The sequence below is a fragment of the Triticum aestivum genome, chromosome 6D (assembly GCF_018294505.1).
Source record: "Triticum aestivum cultivar Chinese Spring chromosome 6D, IWGSC CS RefSeq v2.1, whole genome shotgun sequence".
NCBI classification, from domain to species: domain Eukaryota; kingdom Viridiplantae; phylum Streptophyta; class Magnoliopsida; order Poales; family Poaceae; genus Triticum; species Triticum aestivum.
The window spans coordinates 15289203-15303283 of record NC_057811.1 but is presented as its reverse complement, the minus strand read 5'-3'; the positions used below and the strand labels follow the sequence as shown (position 1 = coordinate 15303283).

Sequence of the window (14081 nt, the reverse complement as noted above, 5' to 3'; positions counted from 1 at the left end):
GGGCTGCCAGGACAGGAAGATGCTGATGGGGCTATCTCCACTGGACTGTGCTGTGCAACTGGCCCTCTACTGGCCCGACGGCACGAGGAAGAAGCGCCTGAGGTCGCAACCGATTTCTAACAGAACCCGCGACTCGGATCTCCAGTTGGCCGAATCTTTGGTGGACAGATACAACGACGATCACAATCTTCTCGGGGATCTAGCGTATGGACTCAAAGACATCGTGTGCTCCCAATGTTTTGATGAGGGAGGTAGGCTCTATTGTCATTACAATCTCACTGCCAACACTAGAGGAGCAGTCGCTGCTGATGACGGCTGCAAGCTGCTCTTTGCTGAAGTCCTGTATAGGATCCCGTCATCGGACTTGTTGGCCAGCATATGCATGCTTGAACCTGCTGCCGATAATGACAATGGTTCTTACTGCTATGGCTGTAAAAAGCATGGAAGCGGTGACCTGAGGCACCTTGATCATACCGATTTCGTTGGGGGTCACACGAAGCGTGCATTTGTCCGATATTGTGCAGGAAAGACAGATCGTCGTGAACACTTTGACGACGAGGACACCGAGGAGGAGCTGGAAGCTGAGAAGGCCAGGTTAAGGCGGCGGCTTGAGGGCTTTGATGTTGTATACAATGGGAATCAACAAATGGTGAGACTTGCCAGAAAGCACCAAGGGGATGATGCTTCACATGAGAGGAAGCGAATGAGGACACTTACAATGGAACACCAAGGGAAGCCTGACAGAAGTGGAATACACTTGACAGCCCGTACGGAGGCCAAGTTATGATCAGATAAGGTACTGTACACTTATGGTTTCTGTGGTTGATAGTAGTATAAGGATTTTTCTTCGATACTGTAACAAATAAAGTCCCCATGTTCAAGTGGAAGATCCTGATAGAAACTTTGGATGGTGTAGGCTAGGATTTCGGCAACAGTGGTGGTAGGCATTACCTTCTCCTTGTGGCTCGAGGAGCCACCGGTGCCGGCCATGGTGACGGTGGCCGGTGATGGCAGAGAGTAGTGGGCGAAGTGGTGGCGGCGCTTCCCATCAGCACTGCACTAACCCTAGATCGATAGGGGATTAGGTGAGGTGTACGGCGTCGCGACGAACCTCGTGATGCGAGCTGTCGGCCCCCACCTCTTTATATAGTGCAGGTGACAGGGGCCCGTCACCCATAGTGGGTTGAGCGCCCCCGATCAGGGCGCAGATCTAAGGGCCCGGTGGGCCGTTGGGCCCACACGGTGGAGATCATCCTAACATTCTCCCCCTTGATCTCAACTTTTACTTTTGACCTTATACTTATACTTTACTCGTTTCATAACAGATCAATACATAGAACATGTTTCATCGTCACAGCACAATTGCCGATAGAATCAGACAGCCACAACGTACCTCTCTGTTTTGAAACAAATTCTTTAACCTTGGGCCCTTTTATTGTCCGGAAATTTTAGACTATACCATAAAACCCATGTTGACTGTGTGTTCTCCAAACACACTGGGCGGTAAGCCTTTAATAAGCAGATCTGCAAAAACTTGTTTGTTACTTTTATGCTCCAAGCATTTCAACATAATTCCGGACTTTTCTCCTTAACAACGTACAACTTTGTGTCAATGTGTTTGGCACCACACTTGACTCGTTGTCATAGGAGTGAATTACTTAAATTGTTATCGCTGCTGTCAACCATTATCAACTCCGGGTACAGGTTTCCATAACGATTTTGCCTGTCCCTAAGCCTCATATCATGCTATACTTTATATTTGCATCACATTGATGATAAATGTTTCATTCTTTGGAGCTTTTCCACACCAAAACTCTAAGTGTGAAAGTTAGCGGCAATTGTGGATTTCGCTATACATTTCACAAGTCCTTTCTTTGTACTCACAATCTTTTGAGAGCACTTATTTCTTTCAGCATGAGGCCAATATCTTTGACTCCATTCCAGTGGTCTATGTATGGACTGGACATTTCCAAACAACCTGGATACGTGGACTGTGTCAGGGTAATATATTGAGCTTCCAACAGCTGAAGCATACGGCACCATATCCATTTTCAATCTTTTCTCATCAACTTTTGGAACACCATAGTTTCCAGTTCTATTACCCTTGACTATAAGAACAGACGTAGGTTTTCTCGCATGCATACTTTAGAGACATTTCTTAGCATGTCCATGCGACATTCCTAATACCCCCTTTTATTCTTTTCTTGGAGAATCTCGATAATTATAACAAGAGACACTCTACCGAGAACATTCTTTTGAACTTTGAGGACAAGAACTTCTTTTCTGCTCCTGCAGTAGATTGACATGACCACTAGCAAGTAGGACGCCATCCACATGCACAGGATTAGGAAATGAATTTCCCATTCTATAACTTTGCATGAATACAATTGTCCTCTCATTTTCTTTAACCCAAAATAACATTTGATTCTTCTAACTTTAAATGCCACTGTCTAGAGACTTGCTCTAGTCCATAAAAGACTTCTTGAAGCAGTATCCCTTGTGTTCTTTACTTTCATCTGATGTAACTCAGATCATGCACAAAAACTTTCGATTTAAGTCGTGCTTTACACCTTTACATATTTCCTTTGGAGTCACATTGACCTTGTAGACCCTTTACAGCCTACTGTTTTGGCTCCATTGGAAATTACTTATGAGTCTCAAAACTTGATTGAGTGCTTTAAATGAGGTGGGATCAACCTCCATTTGAATTTCACTAACATAGACTTTATAGTAATCAGAAGTATCTGATTTTCTCATTCCTTAAGACCATCTGTGTCTCAGGTACTAGCACTTCTTTCATATGGGGCTGTTGTTGCTCTGTCATTGCCAAGATGCAAATTAATTCTATAGTCTTTGGTATTTTCATACCATGCTCCCCAAGATTACTCCATCTTCACTAAAAATGGGGCATCTTTAAACTTTATTATTTGGGTTTATTCTGTTAAAACTTTCTTCTTTATGGCACTTTTAAGCACCGTCTTAGTATTCCTCAGTCTGCTGTCGAAACTATAAAAGATCCAGGAATACAACTATTTCTGTTCTTTAGGGGTATTATTATGACCGTCGTACTCCCACAGACAATCACATTCTTCATTAATGTAACACTTTAGATGCATAATGTTCATCTCAGTATCTTCTCCCCCTCGAAATGTGGCAAGAACTTTTCTGCCACAATTTCGAAAACCATTCACAACTCTTGTGAATTGAGGAAACTTTGATTATCTATTTCATTCATCTGATTACTTCATGCGAAATGAAGTTATCTGTTAACTGGTATGGGAGTACTTTTCCGTTATTCCATTTCAGAAACTCAACAGAGTTCTTGATCATTAGCACTTTTGCAAGTCACACTTGCATATCATTCTTATCTTTAGGTTCGTCTGTAACTTTTATTCTCTTTCGATTTATTGAGTGCTTAATGATCATTACACATAAGGTGTACGGTTGATATTAGAAAAGCATAATAGCTACTCCATACTTTTCTCCCAGAGTGGGACGCATTAAACGCACATGAGTCATCATATCTTTCTCCTGTCATATAGGATAAGTCCTTTGCATAAATTTCTCCCACCATACAGGATTTCTGACATAATACTATGTTAACTTTACCCAGTTACGCAGGTATTTTCCCAGACTTTTCCCGCCATGCGGTTTTTTTATTTATCATAATCATCTTTTCCCGCTATGCGGGTAATTCCCTGTAAGGAACATAAATGCCAGAATTGGCTCTTTTGACTGCATATTCAATCATCAAATTCAGAAATAAATCCGAATGCTCTTTGACACACGTGCTTGATCTGACGTTGGTCAAATTAAACACGCATGTTGCTTGTTTCATTTCAAATCATGTTGACTGAAAAATCTTCTTTATAGAGAGTACATGAAATACATTTGTCAACCAAGACTCTCAATGATCTTTCTCTTTTCTTTTGAAGCCATTCTTTAGAGAGAACATACTCCCTCACGTTATGACCTTTCTTGGTCATCTTTCGGGTCACAACTACCCAGCTATTCGCTTTCGCGAATGAAAGCATGGAAAACTTTTAGTCTGAGAAAACTTAGCCAATAAATAACAATAATGAGCATAAAAAATAACCCCATGTTGGTCTGGTTAAAATAAATATGCACATTAAACTTTGAAAAACTTTCTTTTATATTCTAAATCACCGTTGGGCAGAATTAGAATAAAACATCATCCTTCTACATTAATTCCATATCATCGTTGGGCTGAAATGGAAATAATGCATATAACTCGTAAATAATGTGATGATAAAATTTCTATTAAGCGACTTTGCTAAGAAAATAATCATCATTATCAACTTTATTGCAGCGGAAAACTTTTAATATACATTTCTCAATCTTTATCAAATGGTCTGAAAATTGGCTACTTTGATACAAAAATTATCAGAGATTTGAACTTTTAACTATAAGACTCATTGAATTATAATATTGTCATCATCAACGTTGGTCAGAAAATAACAATACCATAATTAAACTTTAATCAAATATCTTTCTACTGTCATAGCAGAAGCTATCTGAATCTGATTTCACCCACAAGTGAAAAAACTTCTCTCAAAAAACTGTTCATCCAATTAAATTTTCCCGTTGGTTCAAATTTAATTGGAGGATAATACTTTTTCTTTCTTTGTAAAAGAGTACTATTATTTATTACGCAGCGGAAAAACATGAATAAAAAATTCATGAACTTTTTACTGTTTACAGAAACTTTTCTTTGACTAAATAAAAATTCATGAACTTTATTATTTTCTTTATAAATTCATGAAGATGTCTTTTTCTGAAAATTTTCTTTTTTCTTTTTTTCTTTTAATTTTAAGAAACTTTTCTATTTTCTAAACAAAATTTTCATTGGAAGAATTTGCATAGAAAAACTATTTGAAATCTGCCCAGAAAATTGGACAAATAACAAAATAGAAGGAAAAAACTGCAGCTGGAACGGCGTGCGGCTGCGGCCTTGGCCCAGCGCGCAGCCCAGCCGCCCAGCCGGCTTCGACCCAGCGCGGTCCAGCCGCCCAGCCTCCACTTTCGGCCCAGCCGCCCATCTGAGCCGGCGCCGCTCGTTCCTGGCCGTCGGATGAAATCCGATGGTCCAGCGCGACGATCGCTCAAACAAAACAGGCTCCAGCCATTGGGGGGAAACCCTATCGCTCATCTCTCCCTTCGAGCGCCGCTCCCTCCTGTCGCTCCTCTCTGTCCCGACCGTGTCGGGCCACCGCGCCACGCCTGGTCGCCGGCGACGGCGACGACTGCCGCCCCACCGGCCGCACCGATCTGCAGCGCTCTTTCCCTTTCCCCTCCTTTCTCCTTCCCTTTCACCTTCTCGCTCGCGACCACGGCCTCTGTCCAGGTCGCCGGGCCACCGCGCCGCTCGCAGTCGTCGGCGACGGCCACCGCGCCGCGAGCATTTCTTTCCCTCTTCTTTTCTGTCTCTCCCTTCCGCCAATACTTAGCAGAGAGAGAGTGAGAAGCTCGACGGCCTTCTCTGCCCCGTTGTGCTCGACGACGGCGGAGCGGTCGACGGTGGCGCCGTTGCCATTCCTTTCGCCGGTCGCGCATTCCCTTACGGTGAGCGTGCCGCCGTCGAAACGTTTGACCGCGGTGCCCTTTGCCCCTCTTGGGGTGGTTCTTCGTCCGGCGCCTCGGCTTGCCGATGCGCGCCCGGATCGAGAGGAACAGGCGCGGCCATATGCGGCGGCGCTCTTTGCCGGCGAGCACTGGGCCCTCTCCGGTGATGTCTTTGCCCTGTCACTTTAGGGTTCTAAGGGAGGGGATGATTCTTTTGATTTGCACCGAAATTCTCAACCGAAACATGGCTGATACCATTGTTGTGTTCTCTGGATCGGTTAGGGTTAAGGATTCACGGTGGTCTTTACCTTCTCCTTAGATCGATGAGCCCGATGGGGTGGTCATGGTGGATGGCGGCGGTGGTGATGACAGATCGTGCGCGAAGTGGTGGCGGCGCTTCCCATCAGCACTGCACTAACCCTAGATCGGTAGGGGATTAGGTGGGGTGTACGGCGTCGCGACGAACCTCGTGATGCGAGCTGTCGGCCCCACCTCTTTATATAGTGCAGGTGATAGGGGCCCGTCACCCATAGTGGGTTGAGCGCCCCCGATCAGGGCGCAGATCTAAGGGCCCGGTGGGCCGTTGGGCCCACACGGTGGAGATCATCCTAACAGATCCATGAGCATAATCTTATTTTTTTATCATACTATCTAGAGAGAAGTCCACTTCTGAAGGTACCTTTTGTCTTCTGCTAAGATAACAATGGTATACAATTTCTTCAAACCTCGTTTTAAATACTTGGTACTTTACATGCTATCTCTTGTATACGTGATCAACTCAACAAATGGTTATAGTTATAGCTACTACTCTGACATTTATTCGAGTATATATATAGTTCTATGAGCTTTGCCGTTTTACAGTTCATGAAAACTAACTCACATATCCAAAACCAGTTCATACACCATATGTTTGCTAATTTCTTAGTAAGGCTATTTCGGTGTCTCCTCACCAAATAACTTGTCCAGGAAGGAGAATATCTCAGAGTTCACCTTCTCGGCCTGCTCTTGCTGGAGGTAATGGTGACCTTCAATGATGGCGACCTCAAGATTTGGAACACTGAACTTGAAAGCTCCGCTCTCGATGTAGTGTTTGATTCCAAAGGACTTGACACCAGTGTCCTTCTCACCCCCGATAAACTTTGCAGGCACCGTGATCTTCGCGCCATGCCATGGCGCGGTAAGCATCCAATTCCTGTGTTTCCCATGAATTAGCGCTACAAAGCTAGATCTACTAGAAATCATGGAGAGAAAATGTGGAATTTACGTGTCCATCATGCGGTAGTAGTTGAGTGGCCCGGTGAAGCCAGACTTCTGAAACTTCTCGGCATACTGACCCAGTTCTTCCCCAGTCATCCAAGGAAGTGGGGATGATGATGCCTCCAAAAAGTCTATCATCTCCACTCCAGGAGGAGCAGTGAGGTCGTCTAATTCAATGGAGTAGAACTTCTTTAAGACGGTTCCAGCATCGTGCCGATTGAATGCCCTTTCAGCTCTTCCGGGCTCCTGCGTGCATTGTTTTGAAACAAGTTGGTCCTTTGCAACAGCTATGGTGCTAGATACATATAGACCATGACTATAAGTTCACAACCACAAGGTATAACTATGCCATGCGGCCATGCCTAGTGCCACCCTGCGGCTGAAACTGTAATTTTGGACCCACAAAAAACCCTGTAATTTTGGTGCAAATATGAAGGCTAACTTAGTGTATGTGCCCAGATCATCAAATCTCTCTTGCGAGACTATTAGTTTTGTGAAATATATTATTCTAATTTTGGAGGAAAACTATTACTCTTGCAAATATATTTAACAGAAAGTTCGTTCTTCAAATTTTAATAAGACATAGAGTATCAATCAACTAACAAATTTAAATCTCGTCTTAGCACAGTAGTTAAGAGTTATAAGACATTCGTCAACCAATTGCCCCCCTCGAATCATCATCTGCTTGTTCTACTTCTTCTCTCTCAAAAAAGTTCATCATCTGCTTCCCCCATGACCTTGTCAAAAGAAAACGATGGATGGTGAAAATATATAGGGTAGCGTCACCTGGTACTGCGTGATGTAGAACCCATCGCCACGCGCCGCGAACATCTCCGTCACTGGTCGAGGGGAGCGTGGGAAGTACGGCACCCCCAGCGCGATGATGGCAAGCACCCGGTCCGGCCGGAACAGGCACAGATGCCACGCTGCCTGCGCACCCAAGTCATGCCCCACTACCACCACCTGCGCCGGCGCCCGGAGTCAGCGCGTCACTCGCGGCGGCCGCCGATGGAAAAAAAAACGAAGCTAGAGTGGTGCAGAGAAGGGCGCACCTTGGTGAGGCGAAGGTGATCGAGGAGCGCGACGATGTCGCCAACGACATGGAGGACGGTGTAGGCGGCGGGGTCAGCCGGAGCGTCGGAGTCACCGAAGCCGCGGAGGTCGGGGGCCAGGGCGCGGAAGCCGCGCGCGGCAAGAGCGGCCATCTGGTGGCGCCACGAAAGCCACAGCTCCGGGAAGCCGTGTAGGAGGAGCACCGCCGGGCCGTCGGCGGGGCCCTGCTCGGCCACGTGCAGGGACACGCCGTTCACGTCGGCGTTCGCCGTTCTCCTCCATGGCTTAGTTGACTCGCTCGCTGCACGCGCACGGCTGGTGCTCTGAGGTTCTGTGGTCAGGAGAGGCGGCAGTAGTGGCCAACCGAGAACGTATGGTAGTTTTACAATTAGCTGGCTAGGATACGTCCGCGTTGAACGGAGACAAAAAATTGTTCTGGATTGACCAGGGCGCCGCCTCGTACTTTTCAACTTTTCTTGCCAAGAAAGATTGGGATCGAAACAAAAAATGAGCGACCAGTCGACGTCGAAAACGCACAACTTGATTAAGGGAAACGATGTCGCAGACACCACCAAAAAAAAAGAATAAGGGAAACGATTCGGTCCGGTCGACCGGCCGAACCCTCCGCAGGTCGCTCGCGCGCTGTTAGATTGAGGCAAAGATCTAAGGAAAAAAAAATCAGAAACAAACCTTAAACTTGTAAACGATTGCTAAATTGAACCCCAAACTTTTAATCCCTGAAATCAGCACACTGAACTCTTATTCCGGCCTAGTTTAAACCCTGAGTGGGTTTTCGAAGGGATTGTCGAGGTGGCAGCAGAGATCATTGGGTGCGGCAGGAGGCAACTTGGCCGCCCCACCAGGGCGAATTGAGTTTTTCTTTTATGTAGTGCGCGGCTTGAAAATACCGAAAAATGTAAGACTCACAGGGAATCACACTTGTGATCTAACGCTGCTGAACAACTCCGGCTAACCACTCTAACTGATGACTGTTGGTGATAAATGAGAAGCGCGAAAATATTTAAGCACACAACATGGTGTCGAAATTCAAAAACATTTTCTTGAAAATTATCAACAATACTGAATCCAAATATTCTTGAAACAAAAAAACAATATTTCAATTTAGAAACATTTTTGCAAAGTTGTGGACAACTTTTGGAATTATGAACATTTTTTGAAAAGCAACAACAAATTTGGAAAACATGAAGCATTTTTGAAATCCCCGGACATTTTATAAACATGAACCATTGTTTAAACGCTAACAAATTTTTAAACATGAACAAAAAATTTAACTGAGAACAATTTTTTAAAACATGAACATTTTTAAACATAAAGTTTTTTAAAAAATGTGAATAAATTTTGAAACCTGAGCAAAATTTTAAAATGCGAACACTTTCTAATTTTTTAAAAACTTGGAACAAATTTTGAAAGTTTTTTTGCACTTTAAATTTTATTCAGGTTTCAAAAACTGTTCATAATTCCAAAAAGTTGTTCACATTTTTGCAAAAAAAATTGGAATTCTTATGCTTTTAGGAATATTCTGATTTCAAAATGATTGAAAATTTCAAGAAAATGTGGAACATGTTTTGAAATCTGATGCCACGTTGACAATCCCTGTAAACACGCTCTAGGTTTAAAATAGACGGGGATCAGATTGTTTGGTGTGCTGATTTCGAGGATTAGAAGTTCAGGCTCGATTTAGCTTTCGCCTACAAATTAAGGTTTATTTTGGACTTTTCCAACAAACAACGGTTTTGACACTCCCTGGTGACACGTTTCGTGTGATGTCCATGCGCCGCCCAAGGTCCCTCTTCATCCTTATCTAGATTCTATACCATACCATAAATAAAAAATCGTATTAACCAAAGAAAAATAGGCTCGATTTGGTTTCTATCAGCTTGGTTTTAAAATGTACAGAGTCAGTGGCCCTATTCACTGCTCTTCGCGAGGAGAGCTCCTATAAGACACTCTGTGCGTCAAAATGACGGAATGAATCATAGAACGTCCGCTATGGGTCGGACCATTCCGTCCGCTAGCAGTGACATTGTCGTCCGCTGGTATTTAGTGATTTAACTAGATCTTTTTAATTTTACTTGTTTTAAGGATGTTTTTTTACTTTCTTTTCTATAAAAACGGGAAAATTATTATGGTTTCAAAAACAAACACGAAAACTATTTAATTTTAAGAAAAATAAACATTTTTTGCCACTTTTACAACATTTTTATGAAAAACATGCGCATTTTCTAGAAAATGTTTTGTGAACAAATTTTTTTAAGTTTTTTGAACAATTTTAAAAATTCTGATTTTTTGAGATCTTGATTTTTCCCCTAAAAGGAAGATTTTTTCTTTTAAGCACGACCACTTCTGAAATTTTCTAAACTTTTTTTAAAAGAAAAAATCCTCAAAAAATCAAGGAAAATGAACAGATAAATGAAAAAAAAGAAAACTAAAAACCAAGAATTAGAAGCTTCCAAAATCTGGAACGTGTAGACGCACTACCTAGCTAAAATAGGATGGACGACTCATGTCCACATTGCTACTCGTACACAGACAAAAGGAGGCGACCACGTTCGAGTGCCGTCGGCGCTGCCACTGGTTCCCTCTCCCTTCGCCGGCCACTCCGATAGCGGGAGGGAGGGGGAACCTCGGAGCTGTGCATCGGATGGGTTCTCAATAGGGTTAGTGTTGAAGGAGATGATGTTGAGGCTGTTGCGGCGGCATCGCGTTTGAATAAGTTTCCTCGGGCTCCGTTCGCGATTAGGTGGGGCTCTTGCATTCGTCTAGGAGCCAGCGGGGTCGAAGATCCCCGGGTTTCGTTGAGGTCGCGGGCTATGGTGTCTGGAGGTCTACTGACCGGTTTAGGCCTTGGATGGGTGGTGGTTGTGTGAAGACAAAGATTTTTCCTTTTTCGTCGGTATGATTTTCGGTTGCCGTTCTTCCTCTTTCTTTGTGCTGCTACTAGAGGGATATCCCGAGGACCAAGCAATCAGACAAGTACGTCACCAAGATTTGTTAACGATGTTCACCATCATGGCTACATCCCGGGGCCCGACTACGGGCACTCCTCCCCGTGACACCGCTACAATACCGCACACCAGCCATCCGGGCGCCGGCAGACGCCGCCGGCTCCCCCTGTGTGCCTGTGTTATTATGTTGGCTTAGGTTACATCGTGTGTCTACTCTCGATATATATGAGAGGCCTAGGATACAAGTGTCCTATTAGGACACAACTCCTACCATGTCTACACACAGTTTAAAAAACCAAGTCCAACTGTAACCTATCTTTTACAATAATATTCGACACAACTCTAACAACTCTACCTTGGCGAATATTCTCCAGCACCTTGAATTCATCCATGCATCGAACTTCCATGTACATTGCACTTGAGATACACCATGAGCACTGCTGCTACTCCTAGACTCCATGTGACTCCACCTGCAACTGTAGTCCCTTTTCGTCCTCTTCACAGTCAGCACTCGAGCAAAAATTAAGTTCTTCATTACTCTACTTTGGGCTCCCAATTTCTGGAGTATCCACTCAACGCCATCACACACCGACCACTGTCTGCATGAAAGTGAACAACTTACATATTGGATGCTACATATAGGAGTTACCTAAACTCAACGTCACTGCTCTTTCTTGATTCCTTGTCTAAAACTTGAAGAAATTTCACCGTCGCCCTTTGTCATCATGAGTCAAATTCACAGTTGTCTCGTCCTTATTCCGGATAGTCTCTGGCATGTCCCACAACTATAGCACTCCGCCTCCTTCTGTATTTGTTATCCGCACTTTGCCATGTGCACTGAAAACCACAGAATATACGGCCATGTACTCTCTCAGCTTTTGACAATTTCAGACTTTCCGCGACTTTCTCAGATTCTCCATGGTCAACTCCTGTCCATCAACCGGCACCGATAGACCCAGTCACCAACTAGAATCCGGTACTCTCCAACACTGCTTCAGCACCCCTGCACACTTTGTCTGACCACATGTCTGACCACTAGTGCCTTGGCCTGTCGTTGTGTCCCGTGCTTACCGCATACCTCGCCGCTATCACCGCGTCGAGCCTCTGCTGTCCCGATCGAGTCTCAAGGGTCGCGAACCCACACCACTTAACCCCCACTGCAGAGAACCATCGATCATCACTAACCGATGTCGAGTATCACGTCTCCATCAGACCACTGGTAACTAGTCTGAACCATGTGTCTCTCGCTATCCCGCTGAAATAGGCTTCGACTGTCCGAATTCTTACGTCATAGCCCCTCCATCAGCACAGAGTGTAGTCATCCATCAGACTCCAGCTTCACCTTCAACATGACTCCATGTAGCTGGCCATGCTACCCCGCGCCCCGTCGACTTCAAGCTCTCTCATGTGTGCACCATCTTGAATCAACCCCGCGACATAGTCTGTCGAAGCCGCACAAGCCCTCAGGTATGCACCACGTGTTTCCACGCCCCAGAATTCGACCACCATCAGCATCACGCGCTTATGCCGTCATCACTGAAATCACCGCCGTCTTCTGCTTTGACCAACATCCCTGCCGATCCGTCAGACTGTCACTGTCCAGTCCAACCCAGCCGAAATTATCCGACTACAACCATGCTCCACCCTGCGTCGTGTCGCCCGCACTTCTCCATGCATTGCTTGACGCCCTGTGTATGCATGATCCACATGACACGCTTGTCCACGTCCTCCGTTGCCTCTCCACACGCTCCAAGCCATCTGATCAAACCAACCTAGCAAAACTTTCATGCAAACTTGAATCTGACAAGTCCCTCGTCTGCAAATTATTATGCTCGTGTTTGATTTATTAGCTTCTCCGCGCACCTAGCAGAAAAGAATCAAATCCTTTCGATCCATGCCAAACCACTCTTGTGCACACGTGTTGGACCTAGCAACACTTTGTTTTCTCAAAACAAACCACGTGTCTGCACAACACCAAGCAAGGCACACGTATACATGACGTACACGTCCAGGATCAGCAGCACCGCTACCTTCTCGGCCACCCAGCACCTGGGCCTGCAGCCGTCCCGCAGAAAACCAAAATACAGCCGTCCCGCAGAAAATTCCACGCCTTGGCCCGCCCTGGTGACTGCCTCCTGCGACGCTCGCTGCGCTCCGTGCCCTAGCCGCCGCTGCTTCAGATCCGACCTGCCGCTGCCTTGGTTGCTTCCGATTGCTTCCAAACCTGCTGCTTTGGCCTCCGTGTCACGACCATCTGACCTTCACATCAGACCTTATCTGCTGCGTACCGTCAGTAGATCGGAATAGAACACGACGCCTCTCTTCAAGACCGACCATCGGAGCTTTTCCTCTTGATCAACAACGATCCAAAACCTCTTCAAAACCTTGCTCATGATACTACTGGTTAGAATGAATCCGAAGCGCACCATCAATCTACCGAGGATCAAGCAATCACACAAGCACATCACCAAGACTTGTTAACGAGGTTCACCATCATGACTACATCCCCGGGGCCTGACTACGGGCGCTACTCCCCGTGACACCGCTACAATACCGCACACCGGCCACCCGGACGTCAGCACGCGCCACCGCCTCCCCTGCGTGCATGTGCTATTATGTTGGCATAGGTTACATCGTGTGTCAACCCTCGATATATATGAAAGGCCTAGGATAGAAGTGTCCTATTAGGACACAACTACTACCTTGTCTACACACAGTTCAAAAACCAAGTGCAACTATAACCTACTTTGTACAATAATATTCGACACAACTCTAACACTTTGTATTTTACTACTTGTTAGAGTGCTCTTTGTTTTTCTAGTTTTTTGTGTGTGCGTTAGGGTGTGCTTACTTGTACGTGTCAAGGACTATGTATTACTAGTAGACTGGCCGTGCGTTGCCACGGGCTTTTGAAATAGTTTGCAAGAGTTACATGTTAACATTCTAAGGTCTCGCCCCGTCGTAGATCCAGATCCCCACCACTGATTCCACCCCGCCTAGGCCGCCGCCTACCGCTGCGCTGCCCCATCACGTTCGCCTCCGCTCCGGCCGCCCCGACCCCGCCCGCCTCCTCTCCGGCCGCCTCCGCCTCCGGTCCATCCTCCGCCCGGCCCCGCTCCGTCCGCCTCCTCTCCGGCCCTGCTCCGTTCGCCTCCTCTCCGGTCCGTCCACCGCCCCGCTCCGTCCGCTTCTGCTCCGCGCCGCACGCCGCCGCCCCGCTCC

General features: G+C 45.8%; 1 protein-coding gene across 1 annotated transcript; it reads right to left on the bottom strand.

Moving 5' to 3' along the window:
* Positions 1–6250: 6250 nt before the first annotated feature.
* LOC123140779 (epoxide hydrolase A) lies at positions 6251–8227 on the bottom strand. Its single transcript, XM_044560061.1, has 4 exons — positions 7893–8227; positions 7627–7803; positions 6848–7086; positions 6251–6775 (listed from the first exon to the last, which is right to left on the bottom strand). Exons 1-4 carry the CDS (start codon positions 8043–8045, stop codon positions 6514–6516), a joined length of 831 nt encoding a protein of 276 aa, XP_044415996.1. The 5' UTR covers positions 8046–8227; the 3' UTR covers positions 6251–6513.
* Between the last annotated feature and the right edge of the window lie 5854 nt (positions 8228–14081).

Excerpts from the sequence above, each read along its gene's own strand:
- LOC123140779 (XM_044560061.1), bottom strand. The coding sequence starts at position 8,045 with ATGGCCGCTCTTGCCGCGCGCGGCTTCCGCGCCCTGGCCCCCGACCTC. Across the intron at positions 7,087-7,626 it reads TCTACATCACGCAGTACCAG|GAGCCCGGAAGAGCTGAAAG; the intron begins GTGACGCTACCC and ends CAATGCACGCAG. Across the intron at positions 6,776-6,847 it reads TACTACCGCATGATGGACAC|GAATTGGATGCTTACCGCGC; the intron begins GTAAATTCCACA and ends TGGGAAACACAG.